The sequence below is a fragment of the Festucalex cinctus genome, chromosome 1 (genome assembly GCF_051991245.1).
Source record: "Festucalex cinctus isolate MCC-2025b chromosome 1, RoL_Fcin_1.0, whole genome shotgun sequence".
NCBI lineage: Eukaryota > Metazoa > Chordata > Actinopteri > Syngnathiformes > Syngnathidae > Festucalex > Festucalex cinctus.
The window spans coordinates 28,256,662-28,278,098 of record NC_135411.1 but is presented as its reverse complement, the minus strand read 5'-3'; the positions used below and the strand labels follow the sequence as shown (position 1 = coordinate 28,278,098).

Sequence of the window (21,437 nt, the reverse complement as noted above, 5' to 3'; positions counted from 1 at the left end):
AATGTTGTGGTCTTTGTTAAATATTGCCAACGCCCCCACAATATCGTGATAATTATCGTATCGTGACTTTCACATCGTCATAATATCGTATCGTGATGTTTGGATATCGTTACATCCCTATTAATTACATACTATGATGGGCACGGCCTTCGTCAGACTCAAGGGGATAAGTGGAGTTAGGCTAGGAGTTTTAATGTTGCTTTAAAAAAAAAAACTGCAATTAATGGATCTGTATAATATGAGTTACACTTTTTGAATCAAACAACTGAAAACAGGAATCTTTGTACAATATTCAAATTTATTAGCTACACCTGCACAACCTAAAATGTAGATAACCCACTAAGAATCCAAAAAATTACATGACAGAACTAAAAAGTGTCCATTAAAATGCTGGTGCATCATTTCAGATGACGAGAGTTCAACGACATTAAGTTAAATGGCTTCCATGTGAAGGACTTTCATGGACTCTGATATCATTGAACTGGTGTCAATTTGTCCGTAGACACCCACTAAGAATGCCTTGTGAAGCAAGATGTCTGCATGTTCTGCAGAGGAGAAGAAGAAAAGAAAAGAAAACTCACATGGATGGCGTGTTTGGCGCAGTCCCGAGTAGAAGAGTCATCGCTCTTGCGAGGAGGCGTCGTCTTACCTTGACAGAGCAGCACGTACTCCGGAAGATTCCTCAAAGCCGTCTGCACCACGTCAAAGTCGCTGCTGCCCATGCAGTACATGAACGTCGGCAGGAAGTCGGTTGTTAGGCTGCAGGCCACAAGTGCGCGTGCGGTTAAATGTCACATTATTTGTACATTTGGATCAACATTCCTCTCGTTTTCACATAAAAGTCACATTTGGTTGAATGTGACATTACCGGGGATTATTCTGAATGCAGCGCAGCGCCAGGCTGAACGCAATGTTGCGACACAACTCCTCCGAGGACGTCATGAGTCTCTGCAGGTCATTCTGTGAAAAGACCATTGGTGAGATTCTATACGGCATTTTAAACAACTCCTAATTGTTTATTAGGGAGAATCCAGGTTGCATTCTCAGTTTAACATGAAAAATCCCTGGCAGCACCATGCCTCACAGTCAACAGGTTCTGGGTTTGAATCTGAGCTCAAACCCTCCTGTGTGCCATTTACCGTACAGGTATTTTTGTATTTATAATACAGGAAATTTTAAATACAGGGTTAAGTGGTAGAGGAATGTGGTTGCAGACAAACTTTTTCAAAGTCGATGCCTCTTCTACAGTACAATGCTTGCATCCTCCAGTCAAATGATTTGAAAATAACAGTGCAGTGCAATGTCAATCAGTAAAATATTAAGAGGCTATATTAGGCCATATGTTTCATTAAACAAAGGCAGACAAAAATAAATCTTAGTCTTCATTTAATTGATGAGACGCCACCAAAATGTAATGCCTGCAGGCATTTATCCGAAAGATGTATAGTCACAAACTGGTATAATCGTACTTTTCCTACACAGTTAGCATGATTGATGCAACTCGTTGGGGATCAGTAAACTTGGATTTTCATTTTTACTGTATACATGTATGTTTTATTTATCGATCTATATGATAAGTTGAGTGATGAAGAAGTGCAGCCCACGTTTACATAACATGTTTCATGAAAGTGATATGTAGGAAGCCCTGTGTGGCAGATTTATGTTGTCATGGTAAACACTTACCAAACTGCACGGCAAAGTATTTAGTAATTTATATATGTGGTAAACTGCCTTTCATATTAATTAATGCTTCATTTGCCTTTACTTTAATATCGCTTTGTGACAGCTATATAAATAAACTTGAGTTGAGTTGTTGTAATAAAGATTGTTTGCTGAAAAATCCATTAGAAGGCTCCTTGAAAAAAATTATTACAAATCAAATTGAAATTGCAATTTTCATGAATCACAATTTTGTTTTTCCAAAATCTTATAGCCCTATACCAAAATATGAAAATAGTGGATTTCTTTTCCAAATAACCCCCTCCCCCTTCTTCACCGTCTTTCACATGCCACCATTAGTCTTCAAAGTGTATTTATGCATTTCATTAGTTATTTTAATTTATTTCACACTGTTCTCAGTTTGTTTACCTATAGGTATTATTCCCAATAAAATACATTTTTGTGAATATTTTCACTGTCTGGAATGGATTTATTATGATTACATTTCCTATGTATATTATTGCTTTTGCTTGATACACTTTGTGGAAAGGATTACTCATGAAAACCACGGTTCCACTGTACGATAAAATGCATTGGGACAACGCACATTAATTAAGAGAAGCCTGGTCTGTACAGCTATATGAGGAAATTCTTTTATGGATAAAGCATGTAATAGCTAAAAGTAAATGCAATTGTATATTTTAGGTGCAGCTATTATTTGGCAGGTGAAAATGTTTAAGCCAGAGGCATGTGCTCACTCTCTCTGCCCTGTTCTATTTGCTTGGTGACTCACAATGAAGTATTGGATGATCTCCGGGCTCCTCCTTGACTTCTCATCCACCTCCGTCAACACTTCCAACACGTCTGAAGAGGAGGAAAAAGCAAAAGACAGCTGCATGAGTCACCGTCAACCAGCCTCATGCGGCGCTCTCTCTCGTCAAAGCTGCCGAGTCAGCCTCACCCTCCATGGCCTCGCCTCTTGAAATCTTCCTCAGATACGTCGTCATGTCGGCGCCACTCAGCGGAACCGATGCGGAGATGTTGACCAGAGGGAGGGAACCGGCCACCATCTCATCTGGAGAAGATGAATAATGAAAATTGTAATCTACAGGGTCATGGATTACATTACAAATATGATGAAAGAATCCTTTCAAATCTTACCATCTCCATCTTCTGTTGAGACCTCTGCAGAGGAGCTTTTTACGGGAAGAGTGAGTCCGGCTAGAAGAGACTTCAGCTGAACCAAGTCGGGGTTTTCTGCACTCATGCTCCTGGAAGAGAAGATTGGAAAAAAAAAAAAAAAAGTAGTAAAGTAGTAGTAGTAAGTAGTACAGACAAGTTCAGAAGTCTAAATATTCAGGCAGAAGTTGTGAAATTTTATACACATTTTGTTAAGATGTTAGAAATCGGTATGAGTGTTAGTGCCATGACTTACTGCAATATATCAGAGTGCCTCTGCAGATATGGGATGGCAGCTGCTGCATCATGGGTAATGTACTTCTGCATGAACTGGAGGAACTTGTTGATGAAGACCAGTGGGGAACGACTCCTCTGAAAGTTCTACAGGTCAGAAGGAAGAACAATTGAAGAACTGCCTAAAGTCAAAGGCTTTCACGTTAGCAGTTTGCCACCAACCTTAAGCACCTTCATAAAGGACAGGAGGCAGTCTTGAAGCGCCCTCTGTTGGTCAACGTGGAAGACGAGGGGCTGCAGAAGTTCCAGGATTGCCAGCACGTTGCTGAAGAACATCATGTGATTCTGCTGCCGGAATTCGCGAAAGTTGAGGTGAATACGGCCGTGAAGTAGGCCTGCGATCATGGGCAGGTGCCTGGAAGGGAAGAAAGGATAATAGTCGATATACATCATAGCAACTAAACAGGTGAAGAAAGTTGGTGGGGGGTTCTCACCTGAGCAAGAGGACGGGATGTGACACCGCCAGTTTCCGACATGCGAGGTTGGCATCAGAAACGCGTCCCTCAGCAGATTTGGATTCAGCCACATCGGCGAGAAGCGTAACCAAACGGTGGACCAACATGTCAAGCTGACAAAATAATACAATCATTATTTCATTATTTACTTGTTTAAACATACAAGTTAGTTATTTCCCATAATAGCAGATCATCAAAATACACCAATTGGTGACATTTATACACCCAATGAAACCATGCTGCATTAGAGGCGTGTCCACCATTAAATAATAATAATAATAATAATAATAATAATAATAATAATACATTTTATTTGTATACAATGTAGAACCTTTAAAAGATTTTACAAAGCGCTTTGACAGACGAAGTAGAACGTAAATCCCAAACAATATAATGCAAACAAATTCATCAAATCAAAAACAACAATAGTAACAATAACAAACATAACAAAAAACAGATCAAATATATAAATATATTGTAAATACGCATAAGACAGCTATTGTTATATGCCAGTCGAGTAAGGTTACCCTCATTTAAATCCATGGGGAAAGGAGTCAGTATAGGCTAACATCATACTGTGTAGTGTGTAATATTTCATATTTGTGATATTTATGTATTGTCTATTTCCATGTTGTCACTAATGGAATGTGTCATGTGCCCTGTCAATGTAAACAGTCATATCAGATATGCATAATTTGAAATGTGCATATGCAGTAATAGATGTAAATCCATTATTAACTACTGGCTATATTTATATTACTCCTCATGCAGTTTTCCATCAGTCACACTTTGGTGGCAGTCGACTGCGAGAACGTACTTTTCCGGGGCATACGTGGGCGCTGCACAGGCAGCCGCGCAGCAGGAGTGCAGAACGAAGATTTTAAAATTTTAAAATAATTGGCGAGGAAAAAAAAAAATGTCATGCGGTCGGTGGTCCATAACAAGGGCGCACCACGCACACATTACATTTCCTCACTCACTCCTTCATTACCTAAAGCTAAATGTACAAACAATTTATGAGTGTACAAAGTGAGACCATATAATCAAATGTACAGTGAGAACTAAATATAATTAAAAGGCCTTGTGTGCTAAAACAAATTAAATAAACATTTAAGAAGTTCCATGTGATGCCTGGGAGAGGGGCAGAGCATAAAGAGAACTCCTCAACAGGGACCGAAAGATGTACAACCTAGTTTTATTTAAAATAAAGACTGGTCCTGCGTTTGGGCCAGCATCTTTTGGGGCGGATGTGGTGCTATTTAATGGTAATTTTCCTCCATTTTACCCAACAGACTGGCCCACAATTTAGACGGAACAATTAATCAGTGGCAGAGTGGCAGAGCTACGTGGTAGCTCGGTGTGGTCAGGAGTCAGGGCGGGCCAGGGCCAATATATATATATTTTTTGTGTGTCATTCAATCCCTGGACTCTTCTCATTGCCTCCCGTTATGTCAGACAGACTTGACTGATATTGTTAATTAGGCTGCTGTGCTCATGTACATGCTGGTCTAACTTTATCAGCCTCTTACAAAGTAAACGATTTATCATCACCAAGTGTCCTTATTAAGGTAACGTGCTGCCTTCGTCAAAATTCAAATGGAGCATTTTAATCGAGATTAACTCCAGAATAAGAGTGATATTAATCTAGATTTAAAAAAAAGAATCTATGTTCAGAACTAATTAATATAGACATATTAAGAAAGAATCATGACCCTCCCCACTCTCTTATGAACCTTTCCCATAATCCCCCAATAGGGCTGTTAACAAAGCCACTTTACCTTGCAGCTGCTGCCATCCGCTGTCCCCCCACTGCTGAGCGTGCCTTCGGGCAAGGCGACGTGCTGGATGACTTCGGGGAAGTGGAGGTAGATCTGCAGTAGCAAGTTCTGGCAACGCTTACTCATGGCACTGAGGCAAAATAAATAAATAAATTAAAATATGCATTACCTACATGTAAAATGACCACCAGCCTCCTTTAATCCTTCAAAAAAGAGTTGAATATTGGTATTAATGTTCTACACACAGCACATTCATTTTTTTGTGTTCCTTGACAAGTGACAACAATTCGTACGCATACCCACAAACTGAGCGCATGAAAAGCAACAACAACGTTTGCCTTCATGTCTTCTGCAGTTTCATGGAAATCCTCTTAAGGCCAGCCGCTCACAGGGCGAGAGCTCAACTGCGCTAACAAGACAGTTTATTGCAGCCAGAGCGACCTTGAGCGCCAGCAAAGAAGCGCTTGTTGGTGGTGTGTAATTGGAATCAACAGAAGCTTATCTAATATAACATACTCTCAACACAAGGCCAAGTTTTTTTTTTTTCTGCGTGTTTATCTGGCTGTGTTTTCATCAACGACATCTCAGCTGCACTTAAGAAAAATACTGTAATTCGCCAGCTAATTTTATTTGACCTTGGCTAAAGTTTCCTCATTAAAGTGCTTTTAATAAGTAGAAGACACGTTTGTAAAAAGGAGGGTTGGGCTCCACAAAGAGTTGCACCCTGATCTCTGACAGCGGCTCACAACACAGGCGAGTTGAGCGCTTGAGCCTTAATCCTCTCGGCTTCATTATAACAGCGCTGAGCTTTTAAAGAGATCACCGTGCCGACGACTTCTGCCGGTTTTAATTTCACACCAATAGACCTAATTATCGGGTTTTTTTCCTGGTCCGCAGCGTTGCGGCTTGACAGAAGAGAGGCTGCAAAGTTCATCGGCAACGGAGAAGGAAAATCGGGCATAATTTGGCCCAAGTTAATCAGCGGCAAGATTAAAGAAAAAAAACAAAACACTCACTGGCTGGGCTAATTGGGGAGAACAACAATAGACATCCAATAAAATTCAATACAAGAGCTGTATTATCAGTTTCCAATGACATTGGCTGCTGCTTTCAACCATTTGCTTATTTTATTGTGTATTTGAGGGGCAAATTATTAGGAAGCTCTTTGTAAAACAAGCACGGAATAAGGTAGAATTATAAAAAAAAATTTGAATGAGATAATGGAATCCAATCTTTCATGTTTAGTTAATCATAGTACACAATATTCTGTTTGCCTTGAAAGTTGAGTGAAAAGGCTCAAAATCGGCTGGCACTCTAGGGGTTATCTTTTTGGAAAATGATTGGCAGTAAAAGAGTTAAAAATCATTCAGATTGTTTCTAATTCCTTCAGATGATTGATTTGGGGGGGTTGTTTGCTGTAAGCTACAGTATAATCACCAAAATCATAAAAAAAAAAAAAAAAAAAAATTATATTCCACAAATTGTAACTTGAGGTACACCCACATTGTTTTTTTTTTGCTTTAACATTTACAAGGGAATCAATTCACCCAAAGGCATTCATTTAAAAGAGGTGACGACTTGATGTACAGGACTGTCTCAGAAAATTAGAATATTGTGATAAAGTCCATTATTTTCTGTAATGCAATTAAATAAGCAAAAATGCCATACATTCTGGATTCATTACAAATCAAGTGAAATATTGCAAGCCTTTTATTGTTTTAATATTGCTGATTATGGCTTTTTTTTGTTACTTGGTCTGAGGAAATATTCTAATATTTTGAGATAGGATATTTGAGTTTTCTTAAGCTGTAAGCCATAATCAGCAATATTAAAACAATAAAAGGCTTGCAATATTTCAGTTGATTTGTAATGAATGCAGAATGTTTGACATTTTTGCTCATTTGATTGCATTACAGAAAATAATGGACTTTATCACAATATTCAAATTTTCTGAGACAGTCCTGAATACCAGAAAATACCAACCTGTCATCCCACTTCTTGGTGCAGTTGATGAGGTATTCGGACACCTTTTTAATGTTGTCCAGGTGGCCGTTGCAGTAGGAGTGGAGCAGCGGCAGCCGGGCCTGGATGAGAGAGCAGGATGCCTCCTCCTCCTCCGCGGTACTTCCACTGTGGCAGTTGAGCTCTGCCTCGGCCAGAATCAGATCTACCAAGCTGATGAGCTCCTCGGAACTCAGCCGCATCACAAACTTCTCCGTTTTCTTCTGCACGGACATCAGGAAAAGAAAATGTCAGGCGCTTTTTTGCAGAGGTGGCAAGTGGACTTCCTCTGATTTTAAAACAGACTTGCGCAATCTTCTGGTCGCGTCCTTGCCAGATGCGTGGGATGTGGCTGCACGCCCACAGGAAATCCAGAGCTGAGGTTGGGTCCAGTCTGAAATTCATTTCACAGCATGTTCAACATACAACACAGAATTAACATTATGTCATGCTACTACTTGTACTGTACTTGTAGTCTTTTCGCTTGCTGAGCAGAGCGCTGATACACTGCAGCAGCGTGGACCAGTTGGACTGATGCGTGAGCAGGGCCAGAAGGAAAGGCCTGTAGGCTGGAGTGCCTCGCGCCTGGGGCACAGGAAGATGCATCAGGGAATATAACCCCTGTGGTGGGATGCGCTAAAGGAAAGGCTCTCACCTTGTTGAGGGCAAACAAAAGTTTCTGCTGAAGGTCGGGACATACGGATGTGACCTCTGGGTCCAGATACTCCAACCAATCCACCAGAAGACCCGAGCTCAGACCGGACTTTGTCACCTCGGAGCTGATGGCAAAGGGGACATTAAAGTTAGTGTGGTCTTAGTGTGGTTAGTGGCTCTCTCCCATTTGGCATAACCCCGACTTTCAACTTAATAATCAGTCGTTCCATTTAAGCCTATGGGAGCAGAAAGGAATTACACACCTTCATCATCTTTTCTCAGATAATAAGTTTATATCGTATACAAACTTGGTCCAGAAATATGAAATAAAAAAGGGAAATTTCTTACATTATCTGCAAGTTAAAAATATGGTTAAGAAACAAATCCCAACACTTCAGGATACGCTCCAACTGCCTGTCTTAGCTAAAGATATTATAAAGCTTTCTCCAACAACAATAAAGAAAATATCAAAAATATATAAGTTATTTTTATACACAAATAAAACGTATTTACCGACTTTAAAATGGGAAAAAGACTTGTCTATAGTTCCGGAACCAGACTTTTGGACCCAAATCTGTGAAAATGTATTTAAAATGACCAAACAGACAAATTTGCAACTTATCCAATATAAGATACTTCATAGAACATATATTACACAATATATGATGAAAAAAATGGGACTCTCTGACTCCGACATTTGTCTCCAGTGCTCACAAAACACTGCCGATACTTATCTTCATGCTTTATGGTCATGTACTCCAGTGCTGCATTTCTGGACTAAAATCTTGGAAAAGCTCGCTGATATATTAAACTGTAGGCTTCCTTTATCTCCAAGACTGTGTTTACTAGGTGACTTAACAATAACTGAGCTACCATGTAAACAATCTCAATCTATATTTATAGCCCTTACTATTGCTAAAAAAATAATCCTTGTCAATTGGAAAAATAAACAATCTCTAAATATCGACCACTGGTTAAACTTACTAATAAATTATATCTCAATGGAAAAAATCTCTGCCTTAAATAAAAATCAAGTATCAAGATTTAAACAAATATGGTCTATGTACATAGAATATTTTAATCTCAATTTGGCAACTTAATCCTGCCAAGATTCTGCCTGTTAACGAGAGCCACCACATCGTTACAACTTCTGTTTTCGCTGCTCCTGTATTTGGTATTTTGTATCTGATTGTTTTTATTTTTATATAGTCAGGAACCTAGTTGCTGCTAGTGGGCTCGAGCATACCACACTATACGACACTATACTCAATAACTCCTTAAGATCTATTTCTAGTGGGCACTAAGCATCAACACTTGGTGTTACTGCATGCTAATTAGTCAATTTTCTTGACGCCGTCCCCTGTGGTCGGGCGGGGGTGGTTCTGACCCCCCCCCCGTTGTCTGCTCGGTGGCGGTTGCGTCTTGGCCGCTCCCTGGGCCCCCTGTGGGGTGCGGTGTTGGGGTGCTTCCCCTGGTGCCCGGGGCGGTGCCGTCCCGGCGCGGTCCGCTGCTCCGTGCCCGGCGGCGCGGTTCGGGGTGGGTGGGCCTCCGGTGTGCCCCGTGGTTCCCTCTCCCCTCCCCCTTCCTCCCCCCCGTCGCCTCTCCCTCCTCGCCTCCTCCCGCCCATCCTCCTCTGCCTCCCGGTCCCTTTTCCCTTGTCGCCCTCCCTCCTCCTCTCCCCCCCCGCCTCCTGCCCTGCAGCCGCCCTTTCGCCTTCTTGTCGTCTTCTCCCCGCTTCCCCCGCCCCCCCCCCCCTTCCCTGTCTGCCCTGCGGCCCCTCCCCCTCCCTCTCCCTGGGCCTGGGGCTCCCTCCCCGGCCCGGGCGTCGGGCTCCGGGGGCCGGGCGAGGGTTTGGGGCCTGCCCCACTCCGGTATAACTCCTGGCGCCCCGGGCGGGCTCCGGTGGCCGGTGGGCTGTCCGGTAGCCCTGCTGCGCTGGCTGTCCGCCCATTGTGGTGCCGGGTGGATGAGGTGGGGGGCGGCAGGGGGTGGGGGTGCTGGGGGGCGGGCGTGCCACCTACACCCGCCGGGTTGGGTGAGGCCCCGCTGGTCGCTCCTCTTACTCACTTCACTAGCTTGCACTATACACTTTGTAAATATACACATAGGGCACACAACACATTTCTTGGTGGGGTGGGGAAGGGTGGAAACACCGTCTTCACCCTTCAACTCCCCTCCAATTTTAATGCACCTCACGTCCAAGGGGAGGGGTGAGTTGGGGCGGGGAGCCATCAGAGGGGATGGACTGCAGTGCCTGGCAGCGCTGTGGTCCCCCCCATTTGTGTCCCTGCCCCACCACTTTGTCCCTCCATTCCCTTTTTTAATGCACCACACATATACATATTCATTTTTTGGGGGGGGATACGGGTGTGTCGGAATAGGGGAAATTTTTTCCCTCTGCTCCGACTCACCTGCTCCCAATTTTAATGCACCACACGCACACACTTGTATATACACTGGGTGGGGCCACATTCACGGTGTAAGGGTAGAGCTCGCCAGTCGGCGAGCTGGCGGACTCAGTAACAGGGTTAGGTGTCACTTGTACTCTGGCGTGACGACCGGGGCCTCTCCCCACCGGGCTCGGTGTTCTGGTGTTCCGCCTTCTCCCCTGGTGCTTCCTCCTCTGCTTCCCCCCTCCCGCCGCTGTGCAAATCTCGCGCGGCTGGAGGTGGGGTGGGCACATCTTCCCTCTCTGCGCTGCTGCCCGGTGCCGGTTTCCGGGGGGGGGTGGGGGGTTCTCGCGGGGGGCCGGGTTCGCGGGGGGGGGTGGCGGCCGTCGGGGGGGGGCGGCTTGTTTGGGGGGGGGGTGGAGGTATGGGTGGGTGGGGGGTTGGGTGCTGGGGGTCGGGGTGTGTTCGGGGGTTTGGGGGTCGGGGGTGGTGGGGCCTGGGTCGTGGTGGATGGCGGGTTTGGGTGGGGTGCGGGGGGGTCGTGGGGGGATGGGGGCTGGGGACCGGTGGGGCGCTTTGGGGGCCCGCTGGGCCTCGTTCTGCGGCCTTGGGCTCGGGGGTGTGGGCCGGGGCTGGGGCGGGGGTGTTCCGGGTGTCTGGGTCGGCTCGCCGACCGGTGTCCGCTCGGGTGGCTTGGGGGTGGCCTTGGTGCTGCCGCGGCCTGGGGATTCCGGGGGGCGGGGGGGGTTTGCTCGCTTTGCTGGACCGCGGTTGACGGCTTCTTTCTTTGGTGGTGGTCCTTATGCATGCCAGATCCGTCGCACCAGCATCTACTGAAACTCAACAGAAGTACCCTCTCCCTCCCACAGCCCCTTGAATCAGTTGGTGCTGGTGTCTGTGGTTCTCACTTTGCTTTATCTATCCTTCCCTCCTTCCTCTCTTTAGTTTTTCTCTGGTCACTTGAGATCTTAATTTATTAGAAGTATGAGGTTTCTGGGGTTGGCATAAGACTCCGGTTTTGTAACCACGCAGGAGGGGTCTTGTTGGTGCTGGACTTCACTTTGATGGATTGGATGTACTGGCTTCTATTGATCTCACTCTGCCTTATCGATCCTTCCCTCCTTCCTCTCTTTAGTTTTTCCTCTGGGCTCTTGAGATCTCGCTAAATTTGCTGGAATTTAGAGGCTTCCGGGGTTGGCGTAAGACTTTGATTTTGTAATCATGGGGAAGGCAGGAAGTGTTTGGTCGGTGCTGGATGTCACTTTGATTTACCTTTCTTTTCTCTTTATTTCTTTTTTTTTCTGACCTTTTCTCTGGTCTCCTGACCATTTAAATCTCACGACTCTGGCAAGATTCTGAAGTACCTGGTTAAGGCGAAGGGTAATGGGATATTTATAAGGTTTTAGGTGAATGAATGAGTATAAATTTATAAGTATTTGCACGCACGCACACGCACGCACGCAAACGCACGCAAACGCACACACGCAAACGCACGCACGCACGCAAACGCACGCACGCAAACGCACGCACACATACACACACACAAAAAAAAGAAAAAAAAAGAAAAGAGCAATGATGACAAGACGTTGAATCGGTAAGACTACCGAATGAACAATTCTGAGCTCTTAAAAAAAAAAAAAAAAAAAAGTTAGTGTGGTCTTGAAATAAAATATTCATGCACCACAATATAACTTATGGGAAACACAACATAAAATTATTACTTTTCAATTCCTTGTATACATACAAATTGCTCTCTTGAGTGCCAGCCCTGAGCCCCCCCCATTAATTGTGAAATTTAACAACCACATAGTAATTATATCATTAATTATGTTATATTGGAAAATGTGTTTGTGGACACGTCATGCCACATACACACAGTGTAGTGTACTAAGTGCTGCCTCAATGAGTGAAAATACTTTTGTTTTTACGGGTGTCCATTTTTTATCAGGGCTGGCTCACATGCATGAAACAGTGAGTCCTAGTCTCATTTCAGCAAAACAAGAAAAAGATAGCACTCTAATTCTTCATCCATGTGGTATTTTGACAAAAGCCTGTTATGAAAACGGATTTTAAACTGTGAAAAATACGGCAACATTTAATTACTGTGTGTACCTAACATTAATAAAACTTATTCAGCAGAAACAGGACATCTACTGACAAGGGCTCTGGACAGTGCTAAGTGCAACAGCCACCGACGTTGTCAGTCACTCACTAGTACCGTACAACACCATATCAGGCCTTATATCAAAGTAGCGGTAGTTGCAATGACAGCTGGCAGCAGTATCTGCCACCCTCTTGTGGCCATTCTACGATCAGGAACTAAAATAGTAGTAGTAGTAGTAGTAGTAGTAGTAGTAGTAGTAGTAGTAGTAGTAATAATAATAATAATAATAATAATAATAATAATAATAATAATAATAATAATAATAATAATAATAATAATAATAATAATAATAATAATAATAATAATACCGGTTATTATTATTATTATTATTATTATATGGTAATTTGAAGAATAGAAAATTGTCATAAATTTCACATAAGTTTAAGGGAAAATGCTATATAGGTGTTTCTTTCAATTTCTTTCTTTTTTTTTTGGGTGGGGGGGGTTATGTATCAAAAGTACTAGTGGTTTTGGTACTTAGTATTTAGCTATTTAGTCCCCATCGACTACCTGTGTTGCCCTGAATTGTGGCACTCACTTTACTTTAGCGTCCGGTTCTTTCTTCACGACCATTTCCTCACTGTCCTGCAGCAGCAAAGAAATAACCATGGCAACGGGGCCAGCTGTCCCGTTCTGGGTGCTAACCGTCATCAACAGAGACAACAGCTCTTCCAAGTATGGAGACTTGGCCTCCATCAGACCTTGTAAAACTGAAAAAAAGCCAAATAGCAAAAATATTCAGTAGTAGCACAAAATAAAAGAAGATGAATCGTGTTATTATTGACAAGCTAGAATTACAACCTTTTCCAATGAGCTCCGCCTCGGCATTACATCTCTCTCCGGCCTTCAGCATCGCTATGATGGCTCTCAGTGGCACCTCGGGGTCGCTATGATACACCAGTGCCTCAGCCAGGTGGAGAAAGCCTGAGCGCACTGAAAGAGGCGGCAAATAATTAACAAGTAATATCCACCCATCCATTTTCAAAACTGCGGGATACTGTTGAGGAAGTAGCTGGAGCCTATCAGAGGTGATTTAGAGCAGATAATATCTTGAATTGGTGCCCATAACTGAAACCAGTGAAGTTAGATGACTGTACCACTACACTGTCTGTGACTCACTAAAAAAAAAAATCATTCACAGAAAACATTTAGCATCTAAAAATATGGAGGCACTCACCATCATTATGGCGATGTGTGTGAGAGTTTTGGCCAATAAAAGACTTGAGCAAAGTCTTTAGCGGGCCCACCTCTACTGAGGGATTGTCAAGCCAGATGAGCATCTCAACGTTGACTTTGAGGAATAAAGAAGAGAAGGAAACATCCTGCGGCACGAGGCGCTGAGGGTAGAATAAAAAGTCAACACAACGGACTAGATCATAAAAAGTTCATTTGCATGAAAACACTACATGGTAGAGGTGAAGCTGGCGCATGAGCGGGCAGGCGAGGGCGTGGTTGTGGTGCATGGACAGGACGATGGACCCGGCGTGGGTCGAGGTAAGCAAGGCGGCGATGCCCTGAAGGAGACGCAGAGCCAGCCCGGCCTGGTGAACCTGACCCTGTTTAGCCCGCATCAGCTCTTTGGCTAGAGCCTGCTGCAAGGCCAGGGAGAGCTGGATCGGCGGCGGGCCGGGCCAGCGTTGTTCTGCATTCAATGGGAATATCTGCACAAGAACAAGTCAGTTGGAGTGGCACTCGGTAAGACACAGAACATACGAGTAGAATCATGCTGACATTGTGGAGCCCACTGGAAGGAATTCCCACTCAACATTTTTGGCCAGTCATGTCGCAAAAGCAGTGATTTGTTGACATATTTGACCTGAGGTAAAAGTATTCAAGCTGCAAATATTTAGCTGAGGTCGCTGTGCCTCACTTTTATAACTCGACCATGGAAATCAATGGCAACAGACGTATGCACCAGCTGATCCATGTAGTATGACAGCTCATCATATCACCTTCACATATATGTTGACTATCATGTATACGCTGCTTAACTCACACGATACAATAATGAAAAGACACGTGTTGCCTACCCGCAGCATCAAGCCTGTCAGGTCATCATCAGGCCCGACTGTAGGAAGCTGTGTGGCCGCTCTCTTCTTAACGGAGCCGTGAGGAGTTTCCACTGTAACTTTGGCTTTACTTGTTTCGGCAGCATCTGTGGAAAGGAAAGGATTTACAATACTTTCATTCATTTTTAACAGTAACGTGTACTAAAGTTGTACACTAAGATGAAATTGTCTTCAGAGAGAGGATGAAACCACCGTGACCTGACCTCTTTGAGGTGGAAGAAAGGTGCTCAGCAATCTGTGGAAAGCATGCCCCCCGGTGGCACCTCGCTCATGCTGCACCTCCACTAAGTGGGCCATGTAGTCTGTCGCAGAGGAAATACCCAAGCCCAGTGTAACTAGGCAATATCAAAAAGGGGAAAATACCTGCAACAGACCCCTACCCTTGTCCATAATGTTCTGCTCCAGTGCCTGTGGTTCGACAGTGACAGCTTGGTCCAAGTACTGTAGCAGTTTACTCATGCTCGACACGGGAATTCCGAACGACTGCACGAACAGCAGCAATTGCTCAGGCTCCAGGTCTTGCAAAGCTGAAGGTAAAAGTTACATATATACAGGATACTGTACATAAGTGCCATGTGTGGTTACAGAAAAACACACTGATAAGAGGAGCTACACATTTTGGTCAAAGCATTACCTGCGTCCACTAGTCGAGGCACCTCAGATCGAATCATCCTCAGTTTCAACCAATCAGGCAGCAGCAGGGCCTCCTCTGATGTATCCACCAGGAAGGCAGTTGGCAAAGGTTTCTTGTCAGGGAACCAAATGTCCAAAAGGCAGGAGAAGTCACTCTCTCCTGCAGTATTGACACAGAAAAGCACAATTCATTCAAGAAAACCATACAAAAATTGTTTAGAAACATGGCCGTATGAAACGACTGTATTACTGTATTAGTGTGTGAGCTTGTGACTGTGTGAGGACAGGATAGGACAGTCCTATTCTAACCAGCCAGCAGAAAAAGGGGTAGAATTAAATTTCTTATGCTTCTTCCTACTCATTTTTGAATATGCCAAGTTAGTGTGTTGTTGGGTTGTTTTTTTGTTCTTATGGTTTGTTACTTATTGTTTGTTGACTATGTTTTCAGAACATATATCTCATTCATTCAAATAACAAGCATGATAGTCAAGATCATTTTATTCATGAACTACCTTTAGGAGGGCCCAGAGTAAGAAGGATGACCATCGCATGGACAACAAGGATGTGCATGGTGGCCGTCTCTCCTGTAGTCCAGCGCAAAAACACCTGATCTTGAGACTCTGACTATTTTTGAGAAAAATTAAAAATCATCCAGCAAACAGGAGGTCAAGAGAGAAAGATCAAATTTGATGCGTGAGGTTGAGGGGGGGGTTATACCCAGCTGTACAGATCTTCGCCATCTTTGGTCTTCCTCATCCTCCTGATGTAAGCGGAAAAGATGGAGAGGAACGCGCTGAGGACAGCCTCTGACTCGGGTCTGCAGGAGTGCTTGGAGAAGAGGTTGTTCATGATGGTGGAGCGCTCCACAATCAGCCGGGCCACATCCTGCAGGAGAACAGCAAGTTTACGTGAACGTATAGCCTAAACTCTAACTGGGGTGTAACTGAATGTTTTTTTTTTTTTTGTGAATTGTGGATAACATGTTAGAATCTGAATGATTACCAAAGCCAGGTCATTGTGAGAAGCCTGCTCCTCCACTGGCGCATACTGCGACAGGTAGATGAGATAGGCGCTGATGGTCTGAGGATCAGTCTCCATATGTATGGCCTTTGTTGGAGGCAACACATAAGAAAGGCTTTGAAAAACACACTTTGTACTGGTGATGGTGTTAAGTGTTGACATGCTATTGATGCGGACCTGCTGCAGGGCGGTGGACGTCATGCCTCGAACACTGTCGAACATGGGGAGTTTGGGGAGGTCCTGCAGCAACCACTGGTAACCGGGCAGTAGCTCGGCATCGGCGGAGTCCTCCTCCATGGGCTGATCCCGTTCCTCTCCGTCCTTAAGGCCTCCTTCAGTCAGCACCAGTGACAAGCCCTGTGCGCGAGAGTTTAGTGAACGATAAATTAGGTTTTCATCATAATGAGTCTAGGGGTAAGTGATGACACCAGAACTACCTTCATTGCCAGCACTCTTGACGCCACCTGAGAGGAGCTGAGACGACGTAGGAAGTAATCCAGAACCTCACAAGTTGTCTGCTCATCGGCTTTGGGACCCAACAAAAGATCCTGAAGCCGTCCGAGGAGCTGCCTTTGTTTTTGCTGCCTCTGTTGCAAACGCATTCAAATTAATATCGGGTGCAAAGATCTCAAACAAGAACAAAAGAAAGTCCTCGTGGAAGTCGTACTTGTCTTTTCTTGGCTTTCTGTTCTTTGCTTCCTCCCTCGTCGTCATCATCTATAAGCAGGCTGTCGTCCACAGCGTCGTGCAGGAGAAATTCGCACAAGCACTGCACGGGGAGCACGTCCAAGGACCCCTCGCTTGACTGGACCAGATCAGCCAACCACGGCATGGACTGGGAGGAAGCCTGTGAGAGGAATACAGTACATTAGAGTGGCAACACTGTACAAGCCTTGCATAGATGATTTTTTTTTCATATCTTTAAGCTCTTTTCAATACTTTTTCATATGAAATATTTTCATATCTTGAATATTATTTGTAAACCAGCATGCCTGCTTTGCCTTGTGTAGTTTTCATCGTGGAGATGTATCCACAGTACCGACCCACCGAACATCCCAACCTACCTGTCTTTGTATGATGTTGAGCAGAAAGTCCGGGTTGCGGCTACGGCACAGGAGATGGCCGAGACGTAGGGACTGGTTGAGGGTTTTCACTTGGTCCTGAACCTGAGGTGGAGGTCGACGAGGCGGACCCCTGAGCACATACAAAACACGACATGTTAACACACTGAACTTACTGTACTACTGAGTACCACATTGGTTGGGTTGTGTGATCTTACTGTGGGTCCAGACTAGTGAGCTGGGAGAGCAGCAGGCTGTTGTTCTCCGTGATGGTCTGTTTTGTGGACGCGGCGGCCAAGTGGCTCTCGAAGGCCAAGATCTCCTGCTTCTCCCGCTGCGAGATCTGCAGCTCACGACCGATCATCTCCGTCTTCGTGTCGTCGTCCGCCACGGTGCAAGGCGGGTACGAGTAATTGCTGTGGAGGCATGAACGTTTAAGGTACGATGCTTTAAAATCAGGAATAATGATATTTATTAGGATGGCGCACCTACTTCGTCATAACCATCTCCATGAGCATTTTCAGGGTCGGGTAACCGTCCCAGGCAGTCAAGCCTGTCGAGGATAGGTGGATAAAATGAATTAAATTAATTAGTTGTGAATAATCAACAAGGTGATGCTCTTGGAGACAAAAAAAAATAAAAAATCTGGTGACAGCAATGAGCATATTCGTATCCCAATAATCTTGACAATACAGATTATAGATTTTGGGGGAAAAAGTGAAGCACAGTACCTATTTTCTGTGGATTGAACGCAGCAACCACCAGCAGCAGAAGCCATGCTTTCCAATAAAGGGTTGATATTGCCAAATTTGGCGGCTGGTACCTACAAACATTTGGAGTATTTTGTTATTCTTTACCGCAAACATTGGTGACACGTGATTGCTTTAAAAGTCAAGTCAAGTACCCTGCAGGCAGCTGGATGTTTTCTGGATGATGGTATGTGCACAGATTGAGCACAGCGTCAATGAGCTGGATCCGCTCTACAACCAAAACCTCCAGATCTGTTTGACGGCAGCAGAAATTGTCCACAACCACATGATGTTTTAACGGACAGATATTATGGAAAAATGACATGACAACTCATTAGGCCTCACGGTTGCCTTTGCTTGGACATGAAGCGTAAAATTAAACAACCAAGTAAATCTTTTACCTTCCTATTTCTGAAAATACGTCAAAGGACCATTACTTGCTAAATTAGACAAAAATCCAGAGCCACTTTCAAGCAACGACTGGACAACACTAAAACTTTACCAGAAGACAAGACCGAGTGGTGCCTTTTTGGATGCCCAAATTACCAGTAGCTCTAGCTAACAATATAATACCTGATGACATCGCTCTGTGAAGTTATCAACACGATGGCAGTGGGTTAGTATTTGTGTTTTGTCCATATGCCACATGCACACAGTGCAGTGTATGAAGTGCTGCCACCACGAGTGAAAATGCTTTTATTGTCTTTACAGGGGCTTTTTGTTATTTCTCCATAATATTGGTTCTGTTACCAAAAGTAAAAGTCACTCTAGGCCAAGGTTCAGGCTCCATGGCCGGTTGTCATGGTAACGAAAGACACACTTGCCATTGGTTCAGCGGTATATGGAATAAGGTATACTGTCACTCACATGGAAGACACCGAAAAACAGAACTGTTTTAAACTAAAAATAAAATGCACATTTCATCTCCCTTTTCATGAACAAGTTAGATGGTAATCGCTCACCGTCCGACTGAACGCCAGCAGCCCGTTTGACCAGGTGGTCAGCGAGCTCCATGGCGTCTGCCGGGCCCAGTGGCAGATCGCGAGACAGTCCGATCACCAGGATGCGCATCAGCGTGTCCTCCAGCAGGGGCACCTCAGAGCAGAGGCGCAGGAAAAAGCTGAGGAGCAAAAACAACAACTGAGTCTCGTGCAATCCGATCAATTTGATCGCCATTTGCAACTCACTTCCTGTCGCTCTCTGGTGGCCAATTGTCCCACTTGTAGTACGTCTCGGGTTGCTCCGTAAAAAGCACTTTATGAAGGCTGTGACGAAATATTGCAAGTTTGACTCTAAGGTTCTTACAAACAAAAAAATAACTTTCTCTGAGTCATCATTACGCACCAGTGCACATAGTCTTTGGCGCCCACTTTGCTGATGGTGGGAACTACCGTGTGAAGCCACCACACCGCATCCCTCTGGATGGAGGCGATCTGATTCTGGAAGGATCTCAGGACCTCCAGGTCTGAAGCAAAACATATTCCAATAACTTCAACCCTACTGAAAATTTTGACAATTTCGTAGTGGCTAATTCTTACTCAATTTTTTACGAGATGTGTAAACTAATTTAATTTAATGATAAACATATATTTAAGGTTTGTTCCTTTGTTTATTGTTTACGTTTTATGTTTATCTATTTTGAAGCACGACATTCATTAGCAATGGAAAGGCATTTTATGTATCACAATATGCCAAACCAAGAGTGTGCCCCATGCATCTGAGAGGAAATTCACATAGACTACACAAACTGGAAAGCAGATTTGGACATGGAGGAAAGCAAATACAAAAAAAAAATGTGTCATGTCATATTCAATATTTGTGAAGACTATTATATATTTTCTTCAGCAGTTTGCATATGTTTTTGAAAATTTAATCAATACATAATTTCCCCCAAAGAACTCACTCTTCTTCTCTCCTTTGTCCCATGCAATGCCGGCTTCTTTGACCTGAGCTGTGATGCCCAACATCATGGAGACTGTAAGCAAATCTGTCACCTGGATGACAAAGCGCTCCTTACAGGTGAGGAGAGAACAAAGTCAAACTTGAGTATAAAAACAAAAGAGCTTGACGGGAAGCTGGGACGAGACACTTACTTTGAACTCCATGTCCACGTAAGTGGCCTCCTTCCTCTCCTGCATCAAACCAAAGCAGAAGGATTGGAAATTAATTTCATGTTTGGTCTGCTTGATGATCTCCCTCAGCAGGGCTCGCGAGGCGCGGAGGTAGTCGTCCTTGTTGGTGAGCAGATCCTGGAAGACCATCGCCAAGAACTGCAAACAAAAAAATGTTTATTTCCAGCCTCCTTCCGAGATGTCGCTGAATGGAAATTTGAATTTACAATTGAATCACCTTTGGCGCTTGCTCAGGGCTGTGTTGCAGCAACGTGTGAAGAACTTGCATGTTATTTGGGTTTCTAGCATTGGACAATTCGTTGAAGATGACCAACTTGACCATCGTGGCCAGGTTATCTCTGTGTGCATTCAGCAGCTCCCTGCCCAAGCAACAATCAGCAGAAAGCCTCAATTAAAACCATTTTTCAAATTTAAAGGAACCATATTTAAATGTACTAAGACCCAGACCCAGATTGTATGGATAACCAAATACAGTGGTACCCTGATTTATGAGCTTAACCTGTTCTGTTACTTAAATCTCTTGACTTGAAGATTAAACAATTTTCCCCTATAGAAATGAATTGGAATGCCATGAGTCCAATCCAACCTCTCCCAAAACACCACAAAATAGAACTACGTAAATTGCATATAGCCATAAAAAGAAAAAAAAGACAAAGCAACACCTTGTAACTTGAAAAAGTTGTAAAATTGATCAATCACAAGTCAGGGTACAGTACCACTGTTTGAACAAATTGTGAAAAAGTGGGTGCACAGACCTGACACAGAGCATATAGTGGTTGAGGAGCACTTTGGGCTTGAGTCGGATTTTGATCAGGTTGGAGATAACCTCCATGTCATCCGCTCCATGCGTGTTGCAGTTCATACACAACGACATGAGGAGATCCTGCGCCGGCCGAGTCAACTGTACAAGTAAACAATTAGCAGAATAAAAGATGCAGCATGCCATTTGCTGTTTCGCATTATACAGCAATGAATGGAAAAAAAAAAAAATCCAAGTCACGTGTTAAGTTTTTCTTCCTTGTGGGTAACTTCATTCTAGTCAAGAATATTATGAATAAAGCAATGTCAATTGGTTGAGATTTTTTTTTTCCACCACAATTGATTTTTTATCGTACTTTCTTGTGAGCCCCACACGACAACATTCAATTCATCCAGCCATCCATTTTTCCCATCAATTTCAACATTAACAAAATTGTGGA

At 43.9% G+C, this 21,437-nt stretch overlaps 1 protein-coding gene across 4 annotated transcripts in view; it reads right to left on the bottom strand.

The window, feature by feature from the left end:
• Positions 1–278: 278 nt before the first annotated feature.
• The window catches only part of ints1 (integrator complex subunit 1), a 44,543-nt gene continuing 23,384 nt past the window's right edge, over positions 279–21,437 (bottom strand). For 3 of the 4 annotated variants that reach the window (XM_077527572.1, XM_077527565.1, XM_077527557.1), the window contains 40 exons: positions 20,994–21,139; positions 20,456–20,597; positions 20,200–20,376; positions 20,010–20,118; positions 19,451–19,571; positions 19,294–19,371; positions 19,069–19,226; positions 18,262–18,358; positions 18,089–18,180; positions 17,850–17,910; positions 17,576–17,773; positions 17,361–17,490; positions 16,964–17,143; positions 16,734–16,883; positions 16,474–16,653; positions 16,279–16,383; positions 15,994–16,161; positions 15,789–15,900; positions 15,278–15,436; positions 15,024–15,170; positions 14,847–14,945; positions 14,605–14,729; positions 13,981–14,235; positions 13,752–13,911; positions 13,376–13,507; positions 13,113–13,284; positions 8,022–8,145; positions 7,836–7,951; positions 7,673–7,760; positions 7,349–7,590; positions 5,366–5,495; positions 3,567–3,700; positions 3,295–3,487; positions 3,095–3,219; positions 2,821–2,930; positions 2,621–2,734; positions 2,453–2,523; positions 869–960; positions 650–759; positions 279–545 (listed from right to left, as the gene is read on the bottom strand). In XM_077527572.1, the coding sequence (XP_077383698.1) occupies positions 433–545; positions 650–759; positions 869–960; positions 2,453–2,523; positions 2,621–2,734; positions 2,821–2,930; positions 3,095–3,219; positions 3,295–3,487; positions 3,567–3,700; positions 5,366–5,495; positions 7,349–7,590; positions 7,673–7,760; positions 7,836–7,951; positions 8,022–8,145; positions 13,113–13,284; positions 13,376–13,507; positions 13,752–13,911; positions 13,981–14,235; positions 14,605–14,729; positions 14,847–14,945; positions 15,024–15,170; positions 15,278–15,436; positions 15,789–15,900; positions 15,994–16,161; positions 16,279–16,383; positions 16,474–16,653; positions 16,734–16,883; positions 16,964–17,143; positions 17,361–17,490; positions 17,576–17,773; positions 17,850–17,910; positions 18,089–18,180; positions 18,262–18,358; positions 19,069–19,226; positions 19,294–19,371; positions 19,451–19,571; positions 20,010–20,118; positions 20,200–20,376; positions 20,456–20,597; positions 20,994–21,139 (5,415 nt within the window). In that variant the 3' untranslated portion in view covers positions 279–432. The remainder of the gene's footprint in view (positions 546–649; positions 760–868; positions 961–2,452; positions 2,524–2,620; positions 2,735–2,820; positions 2,931–3,094; positions 3,220–3,294; positions 3,488–3,566; positions 3,701–5,365; positions 5,496–7,348; positions 7,591–7,672; positions 7,761–7,835; positions 7,952–8,021; positions 8,146–13,112; positions 13,285–13,375; positions 13,508–13,751; positions 13,912–13,980; positions 14,236–14,604; positions 14,730–14,846; positions 14,946–15,023; positions 15,171–15,277; positions 15,437–15,788; positions 15,901–15,993; positions 16,162–16,278; positions 16,384–16,473; positions 16,654–16,733; positions 16,884–16,963; positions 17,144–17,360; positions 17,491–17,575; positions 17,774–17,849; positions 17,911–18,088; positions 18,181–18,261; positions 18,359–19,068; positions 19,227–19,293; positions 19,372–19,450; positions 19,572–20,009; positions 20,119–20,199; positions 20,377–20,455; positions 20,598–20,993; positions 21,140–21,437) is intronic. The other variant, XM_077527581.1, reaches the window with a different exon arrangement.